The sequence below is a fragment of the Ostrinia nubilalis genome, chromosome 15 (assembly GCF_963855985.1).
Source record: "Ostrinia nubilalis chromosome 15, ilOstNubi1.1, whole genome shotgun sequence".
Taxonomy (NCBI): Eukaryota; Metazoa; Arthropoda; class Insecta; order Lepidoptera; family Crambidae; genus Ostrinia; species Ostrinia nubilalis.
The window spans coordinates 10,143,111-10,162,311 of NC_087102.1; the positions used below are offsets into that span (position 1 = coordinate 10,143,111).

Consider the following 19,201-nt stretch of genomic DNA (forward strand, 5'->3'; position numbering starts at 1 on the left):
CCTCAATACATTAGACTATGAGGATACTGAAAAAATTCTTCATCCGCTTATCTAGGAGTATCAAATACTAGTTTTTGCCCGCGGTCTCAACCGCGTGAAACTTGGTTTGTCACAGATCACCATAAATTATAGCCTTTATGTTATGTTATTCGTTCCGCCCGCGGCTTCGCCCGCGTCGAGTTTTGTCTGTCACAGAAATTGTCGCGCGCGTCCCTGTTTCAAAAACTGGGATAGTAACTGTCCTATGTTCTTTCCCGGGACTTAAACTGTCTCTATGCCGGATTTCGTCAAGATCGGTTCATTGTTTTGGGCGTGAAAGAAAGACATACAGACATTCAGACAGAGTTACTTTCGCATTTATAATATTAGTATAGATAATACTGTAAGGTTTCACCAAAATTAGTTCATTAGTTCTTGCGTGAAAAAGTAACAAACATCCGGACATCCATTCAAACTTACGCATTTATAATAGGTATTTGTGTGTAAATGCTTTAGGTAAATTTCACCTTCACATCCTTATTCGCCCGAGTGTACAGACACGCGCTTCCATCTTTCCTTCCATAACTCATATACTTAAGTCTTTCCCTCATTCACATAGACAACACATACACGACCAAACAGGCTACACTTACACATCCACTAGCACACTCACACTTTCACACTCACAGTCATATTTTCACACTCATTCATTTAATTTTTGTTACCGCATGCATTTTTAATTTATTTTTGTTACCAGCTTTTTCTTGCGGCACTGCCCGCGTATTATTAGTATTATATATTTAATAATTAGTATTAGAGCATATTACATTAAGCTGTTCTGTTATCTTTATAATAATACTGTCAAGTAACAACAAATTCGTCCTATGGCTTTTCGAATAGATGTGTAAAGTAACAGGCAAACATCAATTTGTTTTCGCAAACTATCGCACTTAAGGGTCTTACCGCTATACTACCATATAATATTCCACGGGTGGGGGCCTGGTGACCTGTAGAACAGGTTTTAAACAAAACCTATTTCAGGCACCAGTCCCACACAAACTTAGTATTAAGTACCTATAGCGTAATGTATATTTTTTTTACCAAATGTAATTTAACCTAAGTTTGTGAGGGGAAATAAATGATTTATTTATTATTATTATTATTATTAAGCTATGGGAAGCCTTCGGCGGTCACAACGTTACTAATAAATTGGTAATTGTTGTTTCGTAGGCACTATTTTGTATTTAATTGGAAGAACGAAATAATGATCAGTTTTTTATTTCTCTGACGGTAATAACTATAACTTAAAGAAGATGCTACAGGACCAATAACAGGTAGAGCAAAAAATTCTCAAGTGGATGGAGTCGTCTCAGCAAACCTACCTAGTGTTGGGTGCTTCACTTATCCACGGACCAACGACCTTTGGAAAAAATTGGCAATGGCTACATAAAATAAAACAGGAGTCTTGCTCATAAGCGTCTATTGTAAAGCACTTGTACAGCAATTGGATGATAATGATGATGATAGATTTGCATAATGCGCATAATGAGAGATTTGTATCATAATTAATAAGTAATTACAAATTATAATAACAAAAGGCTTGAAAGTTAAAATCAATGTTTTAGACCAAATGCAAACGTTTTCTACAAAACTATAAAGTTCTGGCAAATAGAGCGTTTTTAATTAACAACCTGTCGATACTTTCACCTTGTTACAAATACATTTTTATGAAAGTTCACCTACATCTCAAAAATGGTTGATTTTCTGTACATTGACACTTTTAACAAATAATAAGGGACACTTACTTGTTGTTCAAGCTTCGCGTAGATTTCCCATGTATTTGAAAAGACCGCTCACAGGCGGGCTCGCCTTACTTTCATATTCACAAGGACCTAGGAGTCCGATTATTCAATAAATCACCACTTATTCCTCACCTTTTATTTTTTATGTGGGGCGCAAAACAGGTAGCATATAAAACATGAACAGTGCACACACACATGAACAGAGTAAGTATACAGCAATGTGCAATATACCTACATATGAAGTAAATAGAATTGCAGTAATGATCTCATTACTGTAATGCGCAGTCTTTGGCGGTCATAATTTTACTCGCAATTCAAATTGTAGTTTCATTTTATAAAAGCATTTCGTACAAATTGTTATTTTGCGTACATTTTTATTAAAGTTCGTTATGATACGGTGGTGATGGCTATGAGATGCAGTGATTGTTTTGTATGAAGCAACGCGCAGCACTAGTAGAGTATAATGATTATTCCTCTTTTTATAGGTTTTTGGAAAATGAAAACACCGAATAATTTTATACAATATTTTTAATGTAAAATTATTTCCGCTACTTCAAGTCAACAGAAATACAACGACAAATCGAAATCAAATGCCAGTTGCTATGCAAATGTAAAAATAATGACAATTGATAGAGCTAATTAATAAACTAATTAATATTGCACAGTATCCAATTTTTGTGGAAGTATTACATTAAAATAGTATGGATTTGCTTCCGACAAAGTGACACAGATTTTTAAGAGCATTTTCGTTCCGTTCTTTTACGAACTTCTTCAATAAAATCAATACCTACTTGATAAACTTATCAAGACCTTCCTATCCTACCTAATTCAATCATAAACAACTTTGTCGATATTAAATAAAATATTATTTTGATAGGTGATCATCCATATCTCTATGCTTGATCCTAAATGTTCAAAAATATGTTAGAATAAAACGGACACAACAAAACGTTATTTGGCACTTTTTCTAACAAATAAAAAAGCGATTAAACCACAATTAAAATACAACAGAGTGACGAAAATAATTATTTACAAATGGACATACTCAACAGATAGAGTTACAAGGTGTCCTATGTCAGCGACCGACGCGACGTCATGACACGTTCATTATCTGCTTGTAGCGTCATAATTATGACGTCATACTATGGCCAAGACGCGACCTAACGTAGGATGTTACAGGTAGCATCATATCGCGTTGGGTATCGTTGTGTAGCGTAGCGTTATGTATCGTCGCGTAGCGTTATGTATCGTCGCGTAGCGTTATGTATCGTCGCGTTTGTCGCTGTCATGTGACACCTGTACTATTTTATTTCAGTATACATCTACTCAACTTTATAGTTGCACATCTATTGCACTTTACAAGATGCATTTACAACAACTTATTCACAATATTATTTACAATGTATAGAAATCAAAATTGTTATTTCAAAATCCTATTGCACTATTTTATACATAAAACATAATGAAAATTAGTTTGTTTTGATATGTTTAAACAATGTTATATATATTTTACTTCGGTAAATAAATTAAAAATGTGTACTAGTGTGTATTTCTCAGTTACAAATAGGTACATACTCACATTTAAGTATATCGAAATGTATGTCCTAATATTGCAAGACAAATAAATAAAATAAGAACTAAATAAACATTAAATTTATCAAATTGCATATTTAGATGTGATACTGATTATTATTTATTTAATAAATTCAAAAATCAATTAAAATTCAATGACAAACATCGTATAATTTCAGGACGGGACCGAATTTTAGAACGTAGATACAAATTTAGCTAATAATTACGTTATCCGTACGTTAATTATAAACATTTACATAATTACAGTAATTTCGGTATCTACTTCGTTGCACTATTTACCTTATACAACTTAAGCCTTAAATAAATGGCGACATTTTTCTTTTGGCTTCATCAAAAGTCCATCGTATTGAATATTTATTCTTCATTCATTTTTATTTCATAATGAAATATCCTCTTGATCCTTTTTTGGATCTTTCTCACAAATTCCTTACTCCATGATCTTATTACAACGTCACATCTATTGATATCCGAGCTAAATCAATTGTACGAAGAAATAAAGTACATATCCAAATTCTTTAATAAGGTCGCCAAACCGTGTTGCTGTCAGGCTGAGGATTCCCCCTCTGACCGAGGTTATTAACTCTTCCATCTTCCCCTCTCGCCGCAGCAGCGGCGCAAGAGTTTCCACCACCAAGCAAAAGATCATTCTGTCCGTGGTTACCATGCTGTCTATGACTGTTCGTCGTCGAAGAGATCTGATCCATCATGGTTTGTAACTCATTGTGATGATTTTGGGTAGAGTGGATTGTATTCGAGTGTAGTGGATGGAAGTTGTGCGTCTGATTCGCTGCTGTATACAGCTGGCTGTACAGCAAACTCGCTGGTAACACTGGATAGAGAGAATTGTTGCAGTTACTGCTACCATACGACGAGTTTTGCGTCCCCATCAAGGAAGGGAAGTTCGAGGTATTTGTGTGGTTATGGCCAATGTTCGTCGTCGTATTCGATGTGAGCAGGTCATCCTGAACTGGCGATTCAGGCTGTGAACTATTGTCGCTTAGCGACCGAGGGCCTGTGGAGAGACTGTAGTCTGCATTGTTGTTGTACCGTGGTAGGAGGGTACCGTGGTGCGAGGGCGATGACCCCACCAGCCCAGATAACTGTTGGTCCAAGTCCACGCCTGTCGTGTCTGGTAAAACTGGACAAAAGAAAAAATACGTAAGCGGTATGCAAAACTGTGACTTACTTTCAAAACCAGACTAATTTCGGCTGAGCCATTTAATGAATTCGTCTGGAATTTAAAAGTTTAAAATAACATCTATCGGTATTGGAGCTGGAATGGCACGTATTGGCTATAAATTCAGACAGCTATTTTATCTGCAGACATTTTTATGTTAAAGCTTGGGGAATTTTCTGGATCCTAGGAATAAGGGAAAACTCGAATAATACCAACATAGACCTAAATTTTGCATAGTTTAATAGGTGGGAAACGTCTTATTTATGCATAAAAAAAATTAAGAACAATAAAGTTAAGTGTCAAAATTTTCAGATTTGAAAAATGATGGTTCCATTTCTAAAACAGAATAGATGATTATTTTGGATTGAAATAATGCTATCATCCTTGCAGAGATCATATTTCCTGAACACGTCATCCATTAAGGATGACCACATCCCTTATTTCAACATAACATCACATCACTAAAATGTACCGTAATTTGATTATCTCTACTACACAAACTGCTAAGCCGACCTCGGAAGAGTTGCGTTTAAAAACAAAACAAAAAAAAAACAAATGCAAACACTGACGTATGGACTCGGTCAATATGTTAATGGTATCGGTCGTATCTCGTCCGTCACGTCGTCGTAAATTATACTGAGGGTCGGTTAACGTCCGATCGTACGCCTCGGAGGAGGATGTCACTCGTAAAACATCGGTGGATTTAATTTCGACCGAGATTTAATGAGTTACCTGCTATAAATCAAAACGCGTTAATGATTTCAGGAAGGGAAAAACGTTAGTTGGATGTTTAAGTTTCATTTGGACAATCAGCTCAAATCTCAGTTTCTTTTGAGGGAGCGAAAAGTACATACAAAATATACATTAGCAAATAGACTGTACGTTACAAACAGGTCAGGACGTTACAATTGAAGCGGTAATAGATTGAGCGAAGATGAGGAGCATAACTTTTTAATTTATTATAGTTTTACGAATGAATGGAAAAAAAGCTTTCAACTATAACCAAAACGTAATTAATTCAAATAGAAAACTAACTATACCTACTCTTCTTACCGGCGAGGGCTGCCTAGGAGTCAAGAGATTACGGGTTCGTTCCCATACAAAACACCCTTTTGTCTGCCTTTAAAATATCTAAAGATCTATTAATTTATCTTACCAGTATTATTCGCAGTAAAATCCTGCGTGGGCGTCTGCTCAGGAACTGCTCCCGTGAATCCCAGCGCTGGGGGATTGAACTGGGAAGCGGCAGGCGCTGCACAAGACGGCAAATACGCCGGGTATGCGCCCGCGCCGCCGTAGCCCCAGTGCGAGTTGCTCGAACTCAAGCCGAACTGGCTCATGTCTGGGGAGAAAGATGGTACATGTAGAGCCGTCGAATGTATGTGTTAAACTTATAGTTTAATGATGATGATAATTCATCATTTTTATTATTTTAGCCACAATATGCCCAGTGCTAGGTATAGGCCTTAACATGAACATGAATATACTACATTTGTTGAAAAAAAATTCCATAATGACGCTAGACCTGCCAGAGAGTAATAAGTGTAGATAGAGGTTTGAAATGTCGTCCACTTATTTTAATTATTGGCCTCAGTAACTATTCAGAAACCTGAATAACATAAATACATTTAAGCCCAAGTTCTAATGAAACTGATCACCAACGTTGTGCGATTCAACCACACCACTGTGTATGTGGTAATCGAAACCGTATTTGGGTTAAAAGCTTAATTGACTAAAGTACATAGGGGAGAGTTCGGTATATTGTACCGCCGGGTAAATTGTACCACCCTTATATTTCGTAAAGTATTTATTGAATGTCTGTAATTGCAACACTCAGCGATACACAACTAAAATCAATTAATATCGGCTATGTGGTTTTTGCCGTGACAACAAACACGTGTGTTTTATTTTGAAAAGTATTTTTTCATTGTTTTCAAGTAACTTTTGACAATACATGTTTAGATTGTAATTTTGTTAAATTAAATCACAGGGTGTTTCTAATATATTATTTAGAAGCGTAAATTAGTGTGGATTACAATTATTTGAAACATTTTTCGGTATTTATAAGCTATATTTTTTACCGATTTTTTAAAAGCACTATCACCTAGTCGGCTAAATTGTACCACATCAAGTTGTATGGAACTTTACCAAAGGATTTTAAAATTTTTTTTAGTAAATCATATTTTGAAGTTATAATAGCGTAGATGTGTTTGACTAACAATAAATGAAAGCAAAAGACTGGCAAAGTAGATTAGGTACAAGTGTGCGTTACGATAATTGGAATTACAAAACTTGTACTCAAAATCGTGATAACGTGTAAAACAATATCGATTGTCTATGTTATTAACTACTGTTTCTCTTCGTTTCCTAATTTGTTAAGAACGTATCGTATAATATTTTGCCATAGTTTTTTTAAAGGCTTGAAATTTATTGAAATCCAATTTAGTAACCCTGTGGTACAAATTATCGAACCGGTTGGCTAAATTGGACCGAAGCTCTGAACTCGTACTTTGTTGATTTGTGCTAAATATACAACAATCATGTTAATTAATACTTATGAAATAGTAAGTTGAATAATGTATCTTTTATTATATACCATGGACATTAGCAAAAACAAAAGAAAACTAAGTGTAAAATGGGATTGAAAAAAACTGGTCCAAATTAGCGGACTCTCCCTTATCTCTGAAAAGTTCAGAGACTGAACCCGAAGAATATTCAATTTATTATTAAGATCACCCCTCAAAATCATTACTGTTAGAGTCACATCAACCCGTTTGCATAGTTTGGACAACTCCACTACAACAGAAGTTAAAGCGCAAAGTAAAAATTCTAATTCAAATCGCTGCCAAAAAACAGGGAACAACCGACTCACTTATAAAGATACCCGGCGTGGACAAAACGCGCCGATCGGCGTGCACTTTATTTTTTCCAGGGTATTACCGGCTTTTATTTTTCGGTATCACGGTTCCGTTTTTGGCCAGCGATCGGTGGAGTCGGTTTTTATACGATATGCATGGCCCCGCGTCGATTTGTGATTTTTTTCCCGTTTTGAGCCGCATGAGTTGTTTTGGGGTAGCCGTGGATTTTAGCGGACTCGCTCGGTTGTTCGATTGCGTACGCAGTCGGCTTTTAGTCGATTCTCTTTTTGCGAGCTGATTGAATCCGCGCTTTAGTGAACGTAGTTTAGTGTATCGGCTTGGTGACTCATTCACTTTTGAGTTGCGGTTCCCGTTATAAGGTTTGCGTCACGAGATAACAGTTTAGATACTGTTTGGCGAGGGGAATTTTTCGATCGTTCTCTTGCGTGTTTTTGAAATCGTTTGGCTGTTAAGTGATTGAGCGATTTAGTTCTGTTGCCGCGCACTTTTTAGAGATGCTAGAGTCCACTTTCACGTTTAGGAAACACCAGGCAGGCTTTGCGTACATTTGTTTTAATTTGATATATCAACAAATATATTTAGGTATACTTAAATACTATCAAGAGAATGACATTGACAATCTTTGCTATATAACTAAACCATCATAGTTCATTGTGCCACTTAATTTTTTTCATTTTTTGTGTAACACTTAATAAAATGTATATAGCCAGATTACAATATTAAACAAATGCATGATGTAACATTACTGGCGTAAATGTTGACGCGATCGGCGCAATGTGAGATGCCAACGCGCGTCATGATGGTATGCAATGGCATGTTCAAAAATTGGTAGCGCATTTTCTTACATAATTTTTCAATTCCTATCATTGGAGGTCCGAAAATATTTCTCATACAATTTGATACCATAATGATCATTCTTCATAAAAAAAACCTACATATTTAAAAACATAATCATTGATATTCATAATATCACTAATCATACACTTAGTTTTTACTAATATTTGTTTTCATATATTTTTCTATACTAATGATCGAAACTCATAATCATTCGAATAAATAACTATAATATTCATAAATGTGATGTATCCTAATATTTGTTTTCATAAATTTATTACTCATAAGTGTATTTATCCATATTATTGAAAATCATGATGTCTATATTCGTATTAAATCGTATTTTAACATTATATTAATTTGAAATGGTCCAAAACAGGCAATATTTTGTGCCACAAAACTAACGTGACAGAAACGAATCGCTGCAAAACAGACTCCACGTAGTCTTGTCTGCCCTACCCCTAGAGTGTAATTTAAAAGCCGGAGGCGCGGAGGGAGGGCAGCCCTCGCCCGCTGTAACGAGGCTCAGGCGCCCGGGTGAGCTGGAGCGGCTGAGGCTGGTCGCCGAGGCGCCGAAGGCGCCGATGGCGATCCAAAAAGCCGAAGCTGCGGAAGCAAGCGTGGGTGCCTGAGCCTCGTTACGCAAGGGCGGAAGGGCTGCACATCCCGCAGCGCCGGAGACGAGGAGATACCAATGCATGCTGCATGCTTGCTTTCATGCTGCATGCTCTGCATGCTTATCTACTCTATTAAATTATATATGATTTTTTTTAAAGATACGAGTATGTCTGTTATAAAGTAAATTATTCTGAACAACAACATTATGTGTTGAAGTATGTTCTTAGTAACGACATTATTAATTAAAACAATATGATCAATGAATGTTATGAAGAAAAAAGATCTGAAACTAAAAATTATGTATTTTAAATGGTTCTTGGTAGTAACAGTATTGATAAAAAAATTATGATTACTAACTGTTATGAGCTCCGATGGTAGTAATAAAAATGTATGAATAAAAAAAGTATGAAAAATAAAATTATGAAGAGAGATTATTATGAACACAAATCGGTAGTAAGACAAAGAATAGGATTTAGAATTTTATGTGAGCCAATATAGAACCTCAAAAATTTCATCGTTCTCGCCTCTCGTCGCGCATTCAAATATTTTGGAAATGAAACAGGGTTCACCCTGTTTCGTGCCGGGCTTCAGCCTTTGATGGTTTAAAGTTAATGATGAAATCCCTTATCAAAAAACTACGGAGTCATGAATAAGTTATCTGTTGATAAAATAAACTTCAAGCTTACGAAAACTACACTTGGCATTGAAGTGATATTATGATCTATGACTAACTATAAGAAAAAGAAACATATTGTTAGGGTCCTAACGAATATTAGTATAAATAAAATAGTGGACTGTATTAAAATAGGTTGCTGTAATTCTCGCCAGCCTAATTACAATCAATTATGAGAGTACGCGGTATTTGTGCGACGACGGTGGTGTAGGGATATTCGATATACATCGATGTATTGAAAACATCGATGTTTACAATGCGATACATCGAATGGATCCGATGTTTTGAAAAGCTATTGAAATACTCGATGTATCGATGTTTTTAAGTTTTCAGTGTTAAAACATCGAATCGATGATAACCAATCAAAATTTCATAAAACTCAAGTCTGACCACTAAAATTTTACTTATACCGTAGTACTTATTATTATTCTGTGTTTATATATAACTTGTATTTTAAAAATGTTGGCAACACTGCGTACGAGTGCAGTGAGTAGTGTCTCTAGTGACAATAAAAAAAAACTGTTATGTCAATGTCGCGTCACGCGTGTCGGTTGGCGAGTTTGTTTGTGTCAATTAACAAAGAAATAGGCTGAAAGGCAAACGTTTAAATAAACTTTTGTTTTTGCAAAGTCTTCCAAAAGAACACTGGAAATACTTAGGATATAGGTAACAAACTTATAAAAATGAATGCGGATGTTTTTTTTTTGTTCTTACTTTAATATACAGTGTGAGTCACGTTAAAGTGTACATATGAAAATAGATGAAACTAGACCTATTTTTATCGACAAAAAAGAGGTCAATTTTTTTTTTAATTTTTTATAGACATTTTTTTCTTCCAATTACTTATTGTACAGAAAACGTAATAACTTTTAAACTAAGCGGTATATCCTGATAAAATAAAAACAGTAATAATGCTAAATAACAGGCGATACTAAAAAAATACATAAAATACACAAAAAAGGCCAACAAATAATAAAAAATGATACTTTTTGAAAAAAATCTTCTTTTAAATTCGTGTTTTTTTGGTTATTTGATAAATTTCTCCAAAAAATGCCTATATAACCGGTGGTTTTTATTACTTTGTATTATTCTCTATCTACCTTTGCAAAACCCAAAAATCGCATGTTCTCTCTATCCCTATCACAACGTTTGCAATGATCGTTTGAACTAAGCCTCTCCGGGCGCGCCATTCAACGCTTCGTTAACAACGAAACTGAAAATGGCTCTAGATTTGTAATTTTGATAAAGACAAGTAAGATTTCAAATAAAAACAAAAGATTTCGAAGTAAAATAAGAATTTTAGTTAAAATTAAAATTGTCTACCTGTAGCGGAGAATAATGTTGTAGCAGGCCTTTGTTCAAACGATCATAGCAAATGTTGTGATAGGGGTAGAGACATGCGATTTTTGGTTTTACAAAGATAATACGATAGAGAATAATACAAAGTAATAAAAACCACCTGTTATAGGGGCATTTTTTGGAGAAATTTATCAAATAACCAAAAAAACACGAATTTAAAAGCAGAGTTTTTTCAAAATGTATCATTTTTTTTTATTTGTTGGCATTTTTGGGGAATTTTTTGTATTTTTTTAGTATTGCCTGTTATTTAGCATTATTACTGTTTTTATTTTAGCAGGATAAACCGCTTAGTTTAAAAGTTATTACGTTTTCTTTACAATAAGTAATTGGAAGAAAAAAATTCTATAAAATTTTTTAAAAAAATCTGAAAAATTTTTTGACCTCTTTTTTGTCGATAAAATTAGGTCTAGTTTCATTTATTTTCATATGTACACTTTAACGTGACTCACACTGTATAATGAAGTTTTTTCTCATGTATGGCTTTTACTTTTTTAATAATACAATGTTTAAATTAGTGGATTATAAAAAATCTTAAAAAAGTACTCGATTTATACAAAACATCGATGTTTTCTTCCAATACATCGAAAGAAATCGATGTACAGTTTCAATATATCGAATCGAAAAAAACATCGATGTTTTTTCAAAGTGGACACCCCTACGGTGGTGTCCCAAAGGCGAGTGTGTGACCCGAGCGCAGCCGATGATGACGCTGTCGGCCCGAGGTGACGTTAGTCATCGTACGCCGCCCGCACGTCTCCTCCCGCGCGTTGTTGGGTTCCCAACACATATCTTCATGTGCTTGTGGACCATACCTACATATACTGTTAATAAGTAAGTACACCTATACACAGTACAGTATGTAATTAAAAAATCGTAAATAGGTTAAAGAATACTCACTTTGACAGGTAGTGATGGGCGGCATCCGGAACCCTCCCAGCGGGTCCGGAGGGAACGGGAACGGCCGCTGGCCGAAGGCGAAGTGGAACTGCTGCTGCTGCCCTAGGAGAGACAACACTACATCAGTACGATACGGGCTGCTCTTTGGTAGTAGCACTAGGGGTACTTTGGCCCGGTTTCCATTCCACCAAAGCAGAAAGGAGAGGTGTTGTAGAAATAAATAAATCAAATGGTTATTCAAACTCATCACTTCTCCTTTTCGCTTTGGGGGATTCCGGAAAAACTTCCAGATTCCGTGACTGACTTTCTTGCTGCTTCATTTAGAATTAATACTGGGACGTGTAAAAGTGCTTTTTAAAGCCTACTTGCAACAATAAAATGAGTTTTAAATAACAAGTGTTTTTTTATTCTGATGACGTGTGATTACTTATAGCCAACATGAATTGTATTAATGTTCCGTCGCAATAATTCAGTGCTAAGTTATCTTCACAGATTTCCAAAACAAAACAAAATTGTCTACAAAATAGATACTAAATCCCATCCATGCCCGAGTATCGGACGTCGAGCGTCTGGGCTAAGTTATTTCAATTATCTACGAATCAGCTTGAGATGAAGAATTTGCTTGAGACGCAAAGAGCAGCGTCTGCATACGATAGAAGAATGCATTTGAAAGTGTATAGGTACTTACTCGTACGTGTCAAGTATGTTCAAGAGCGTAAGTTAAATAAGATGAGAAATACGAAGTAGGTACCTACCTATTGTATCTTTTGATGCAAAAACTATTTATGTTACATTTTATAATGAAATCAATTAAAGTGATTTAAAAATGTAATACCTACAGACATGTTTAGTGTTGTAATGATTTGGTAAATAAAGTTTTTTAAGTTCCACAGTTCGAATAAAGACACAATCAATCGTTCGTTAGTTTGTGACACCAAAAGTGGCCAAAAAGTTTATTACGCAACCTTATACCAATCGTAAAACCCGGTTTCCATCAAAACCGAGAAGTGTCGAAAAATATAACAAAATTTGACAGCGGCGGTAGTGCGGTACCGAGCAGAGCTGTGTGTGCGGTGCGGTGAGAAGTGGGAATAAGGAAATCTGATTGGTTATTCAAAACAATTTTCCTCTCCGCTCCGGTCTGCTCCGCTTTGGTAACCGGGCCTTACAATGATGACTACGATATTTTTGTCTACTTTACGTGTCTAGAACTATTTGACGCTGACTGTACTTACCACGGTAAAATAGTAAGACACGGGTCTTAACGCGACGTTTATTAACGAGTTACACTATGTACTCACGGCTTGACGTTGCCGTCAAGTACGAATACGGATACTGTGAGTGTTGTGTGTCGTGGTAACATCACTAGTGGTAGTGTAACAAATAATGACAATAATATGAGGGTAGTTGAAAATTTTCAAGCCCGCCTGAACGGACGACGCCGCGAACCGCCAGTCTGCTTGTGACCACGGCTGCAGCATCGCAGCCGAAACGTCAAGCCGTGAGTACATAATGTAACTCATTAATAAACGTCGCGTTAAAACCCGTGTCTTACTATTTTAATTGAAATGGAACGCGAAAGTTTAAAATCTTGTACCACGGTATCCACACCGGCACCCCGATATCGATATAACAACTTGTTCGTTCCCTCGAGACTGGTTAGGTGCAGACGTCGAATTTGTCCGACAAGAGTGTCAATCCGTCCCTCCGCCTAGGGTTGCCAGGTGTCCGGTTTTAGCCGGATATGTTTGGCTTTTTACGGTCTTGTCCGACGAAATATTGGCTTTTTATGTGGCTGCCGTGCCAGGCGAAAGTCGAGCTACAAAATAATATCAAGCGCACGCATCAGGATGTTGGCAACCGATGATGATAGTACTCACTCGTGAGCTATGACACAAATTGCACCCCTCTTTGTGACCTGTCCGGCTTTTAGGGTAAAATGTCCGGCCAAATGAAGCACAGAGTCCAACTTTTGTGTTTTTGGACCTGGCAACCCTACCTCCGCCGAGACACTCGATAATTCATCGACTACGCGACACTCGCCCCTCACGCATTACTAATAGGTGTTAGAACCCTTGAAATTAGACAGTTCATTGTACTTCACTGTAAACATAGGACTTGATTGATTGGATAAAGGTTTTTAATTGTTGTAGCGATTGAGATTGTAACTTTGTTTGGAATCAGACTTAAAGAGCTACAATGTGCATCAGAAATGGTTCAGTCAGACTGATTCGCGACGGCTTATTAGGTTTACCTTTACCTTTTGAAACCCGGTTTCCACCAAAGCGAAGAGGTCAGAAGATGTGTTTCAATACACAATCAGCCCCCCTAGACAAAATGCCAAATGTGACAGTTTTTATGTCGAAACATGGACCTAAGCCTTTTATTTTGTTTCAACGGATTCGATTTTCGATTCGATCAAAAAGTGCCACTTGTCTAGATCCACAAATTTCTGAAACTGAACGGAGAGGTTTTATTGAAATGACGTAATTATTCAAACACCATCTCTTCTCCTCTCCGCTTTGATGGAAACTGTTCCTGTATCGTGAATAATTTCCTGAAAACTACCGCAACTTAAGTTTCATTCATAATGTTACTTTATTTTGAACGTAAAGCATTAGCTTCACTTAGCCTATTATCAGATTAGCAGGTATAAGTCTGTTATCAGATGATTAGATTCGGATCTACTGTGTGCGGATTGATTTTGAAATGCTTCAAAAGACGCTTAACATTCAAAGCATGCCTAAAGCCAAATATTACCATCAATATCCAATCAATTACGTCATAACATGGCACGCGTATAACCGAACCTCGTGAATAATCGAAGCGGTTGTAGTAATGAAGGCCCGCTAATTCCGTCCCCACTCCCGATTCGGCACTTCCGAATTGCATTGCTATCCAATCGACGTCACTAATCAAGGTCGCAGCGTCATAGGTCCGTTGCACACGTGTGCAAATACACGAAAATGTATTCAGAACAGTGCGGTGCACATGAGAGAAAATTTCGATTTAGAAGCAAGGATGATTTTGGGAATTTTAGATTATTGACCTTTTGGACTAATTAATACATGTTTTAAGTTTCGCAGCGTCATAGTCCGTTGCACACGTGCGCAAATGTATGAACAGTGGAGTTCACATGAGTGTAAATTCCGTTTTAGAAGCAAGGATTAACAGTTGGATTGATTAAGTGTTGAGTGATTAAAATATGTTTCTTGCATATTCTTACGATTAACTGAGCGGTCGAATATTAATATGTCTAAAATAAATTAAGCCATTGAATAGTCATTGAGCCTGAAAATTTTATATGTCAGTTCTTTTTGATCGATCCTTTTTGACAGCTTGAACAATAATTTATATTTACCGATAATATACTGGCCGAAAACCTTTTTTATATTTAAATCAATGTGTATTGGGCTATAACTAATGCTAAATTAAGGATTGAGAGCTCAATAAATAACAAACTTTCAAATTATAAATTAAAATACCGTCTTCAGAGCGATTGAATCTACATACAGGGTGGAAACGATAAGTGATCTCACTCGATTATTTCTAAACTATACAAGATATTTAAAAACTGGTTACTGATCCTGAAAGTGCTTCACGAGCTCTTTCAAACGGTACCAATAATAGGTTACAGAATAAACTGGGACTATCCGAAAATTCAATGTTTCCAGCTTCCATACTAAATGTATGCCAACCACACAATATTAGAAGTGCAATTTATTTTTTGTTAAATAATAAACTTTAAAAGTCGGTTAAATAAACTCTTAACTTGCATCTAGTTTAAAATTATTTGTGGAAAATATTAGTTTTAGGCATTACTTGCTATAATATTATCAAGAGATGAGTGATATAACTGTGATAGTACTAAATGTATGGAAGATGGAAACATTGAATTTTTGGATAGATCCAATGTATTCTGTAAGCTATTGTTGATACCGTTGGATAGAGCTCGTGAAGCACTTTTAGTATCAGTAACTAGTTTTGCGATATCTTGTGTAGTTTTTAATATTTAGTAACTTTACCAAATGTATCGAAGCTGGAAACATTGAATTTTCGGATAGTTCCAGTTTATTCTGTAACCTATTATTGATACCATTTGAAAGAGCTCATCAAGCACTTTCAGGATCAGTAACCAGTTTTTCGATATCTTGTATAGTTTAGAAATAATCGAGTGAGATCACTTATCGTTTCCACCCTGTATAAACAGACATAAATGCTAAAAAAGCTAATAAGTAAGATGTAACCTAGTTAGAGATTTGATCACTAGGTATGGTGTTGATTCCTTTTCAACAGGCTAAGTAAGACTAAGTGCAAGTGTGAGCATAGTTACCGTCAATCAACAGGCCGTTATCAATAGGGTAAACGCACAATGTGCACGCACACATAACAGGATAATTCAATCTCCACCGTATGGAAGGGACGTAGATAGGTACGTGCCATATTGGTTTACAGGTATCCGCTGTGGCCATAAACCTAACCTGTTTGGTTGGCGTTAATTGGTGTTCTAAGATGCCAAGGGAATTAAAGATGTGGTGATTGAAAGCAACTAATACTGCTAATACAGTCAAACTGACGACCTCTCGTTTTGCCTTAAAATTTTTGCACTAATACTGAAAAAAAAATGCTAAACTTTTAGTTATTCACAGAAAAAAGCTATACTTATTTCCGTATAACAATAACAAATAATTTGCTTCTTGAATCTCTTGCAGCATCTTAATTAACATTGACAAACGTCAAAAATATGTCATACTCCACACAAAAAACACCGGTTAACGTTATAATTACGATCAAAGTTGATGGTGCAACTCCGCGTTAAAAGTCAAAACCCAAGCACCACCATTATATTTATCGAAACTTGGATATTTGAATTCAAATCCGATAACAAAATACATGTAAATAACTATTTCACCATGACAGTTCAAAGAATAGTCCTATCCAATCTATACTATACACTATACTAATATTATAAATGCGAAACTAACTCTGTCTGTCTGACTTTCTTTCACGCCTAATCCACTAAACGGATTTTGATGAAATTTGGCATAGAGATAGTTTGAGTCCCGGGAAAGGACATAGGATTGTTTTTATCCCGGTTCTTGAACAGGGACGCGCGCGATAAAGTTTTTCTGTGATAGACAAAATTCCACGCGGACGGCGGAAAGCTAGTTCATTATATGAAAGAAATGACAAGCAAGTAAGTAAGTAAAGTAGATTTAGCATCGGCTCTACGGATCGCACCGGCTAATCTAATCTCTCGAAGGGTTGAGCACATGTTTCACCTGTCACCTTTGATTAAGTCGAGACGTGTGACACACTCGCATTATTAATTTGGGCGGTTCATTTTGTTCCGAAACACAAAACGAAGGCACCTATGTGTGTACTGTGATGGATTTCTTTCTTTCTTTCTATGTTTTTTTAAATTGTTTTTTTTTTTGTTAAAGGTGTACGGTACTTAATTGGATTAAACGAAAGTTTTATGCTGAATTTTTTTTATGTAGGTATGCGACCTGTAAGTACAGGGGCATGGGAGCCATTGATATTGTACGGGTTTAAAATGATAAAATTGGGAGAAACCGTGAGGAAAAAGAAAACTTCCGCTCTTGAAATGAATTGTTGTCTAACAATACCTAAGTCTCATAAGACATTTGTGCTCTAAACTCTACCTTTGTAGGTTTTATTATAATTATGATTCTAATTCTCCCGAGACATATCTGAAAAATTAAAACGCAGCTAATGTTGCGGTTAATATTAAAACGTTTCTAATACACCCCTCATACACTATCGGAAGCTGAATCTTTTATGAGGCGCCTTTATTTCATACCCAGTTTCCCCTCATCTACATATACTAATACATATTACCCATCATCTACATACACACATTACCTTTCAGATCCCGATAATAGTTCCAGCTTATCGTAATTACCGATCCACACATGCGCGAAAAAAGCTTTTAATTTACCCACACATATGAAGGCGTTATAAGATTGACGAATGTGGACTCACACAGCGAAACGCAATTGGTTCTGCCTCGTTTAAAGGGGAGTGTAGACTTTGAATTTTTTTATTTGCTAATATTAATAAAAAATATTTGTCAATTTATAAATCTTGGTATTTGTGATGTTTTTAGTAAGTAGGTATTCAAATACCGTCACGCGTCATCGTGAATACTCGTAGCTAAGAATGCTTAATAGTTTCAGATAGTTTTCTAATTTAATTCAATCACGTGTTGGTTGAAGATGAAAAGTATTTTCTTAATAGTAATCGTGTTTATTGGCATGAATTATTATGTATTTTACTAAAAACGCAAATAACCTAATCATTATTTTAATAACTTTCATAACCGTGTTTCCAGCAAAAAATATCATTTCCGTTTATAGTATAATTCATTCATTCTTGTAAGCTTCACGACATATTTTTGGTATCAAAAACATTAAAAAACAAAACACGGATTAATTATTCTGAAAAACTATTAAACGTGTCATTGACCTAACATAGACAAATGAATACATCCCTAATCAATTAAAACGAGCGAATGTGCCGGCGCCCTTACCTCACACATGCTCAGTTCGCAAGGCTCCAGTGTATAAATCAACGGCACAACAATTACACACTTTCATGGCAAGTTGGAATTAGAAACTGTCATTTGCACCGTTCAGGGGGGGTTCAGGGGGGTTTGGGGGGGCTGGGGGTAAAAATAGGGTGCGGCAAGGGCTACTGTGGACCTGATTAAAGGATTACATAGGGTGGCGTCCAGTCTAGTTAGATTTATTATGCCAAGTATTTCAACTAGTTAGCCCAGCTTTATTCGGCCATATTTAATTTGGAGCCAGCTGATTAATTGGCGAGCGAAATTCTAAACGGAAAATAGTTGACATTTTAGTAGTGATGAACTCTATGTGACTCTATACTAGAGTCTTGTGTAGGTTGTGAGTAAAGATTCAAAGAACATTGTAAAACATTCAAATAAGAATGTAATATAGAAAACTCTTATTTATTAAAATAATTGAAAGATTTCTTTATTTGTGTGTAAACTGCATGTTTATTTTATTTAGGTTTATTTCCAAAAATAAAATTTATACCTAGCTATAAAGTCATATCAACCATAAGTAAACTTACGCCAGTATTCACAAACGATGCTTGCTTAAGTGAAGCTGCAAATCGAACGCACAGCGTTGAATAAAGCTCTATGATTGGTTAATGTGTCACCCTGTGCGTCCACGCGACCTCATAGTAATGTTTGCGAATACGGGCGTTAGGTATTTACTTAGATAGGATAGATCACAAAAATACGTAATTTACTGGTGTCAACGCACCTATAACGACACTCATTTTTGTCTTTTGTTTCCAAAAAAAAGACGGTCCAAAAATTTTAGACACCGTGTGAAGT

General features: G+C 35.9%; 1 protein-coding gene across 1 annotated transcript in view; it reads right to left on the minus strand.

Annotated features, from left to right (window-relative positions):
* Positions 1-3,477: 3,477 nt before the first annotated feature.
* Positions 3,478-19,201, minus strand: part of LOC135078688 (runt-related transcription factor 3) — a 41,971-nt gene continuing 26,247 nt past the window's right edge. Inside the window, exons 3-5 of the mRNA XM_063973231.1 lie at positions 11,812-11,928; positions 5,708-5,893; positions 3,478-4,512 (exon numbers count right to left, since the gene is read on the minus strand). Coding sequence (XP_063829301.1) covers positions 3,890-4,512; positions 5,708-5,893; positions 11,812-11,928 — 926 coding nt within the window. The 3' untranslated portion in view covers positions 3,478-3,889. The remainder of the gene's footprint in view (positions 4,513-5,707; positions 5,894-11,811; positions 11,929-19,201) is intronic.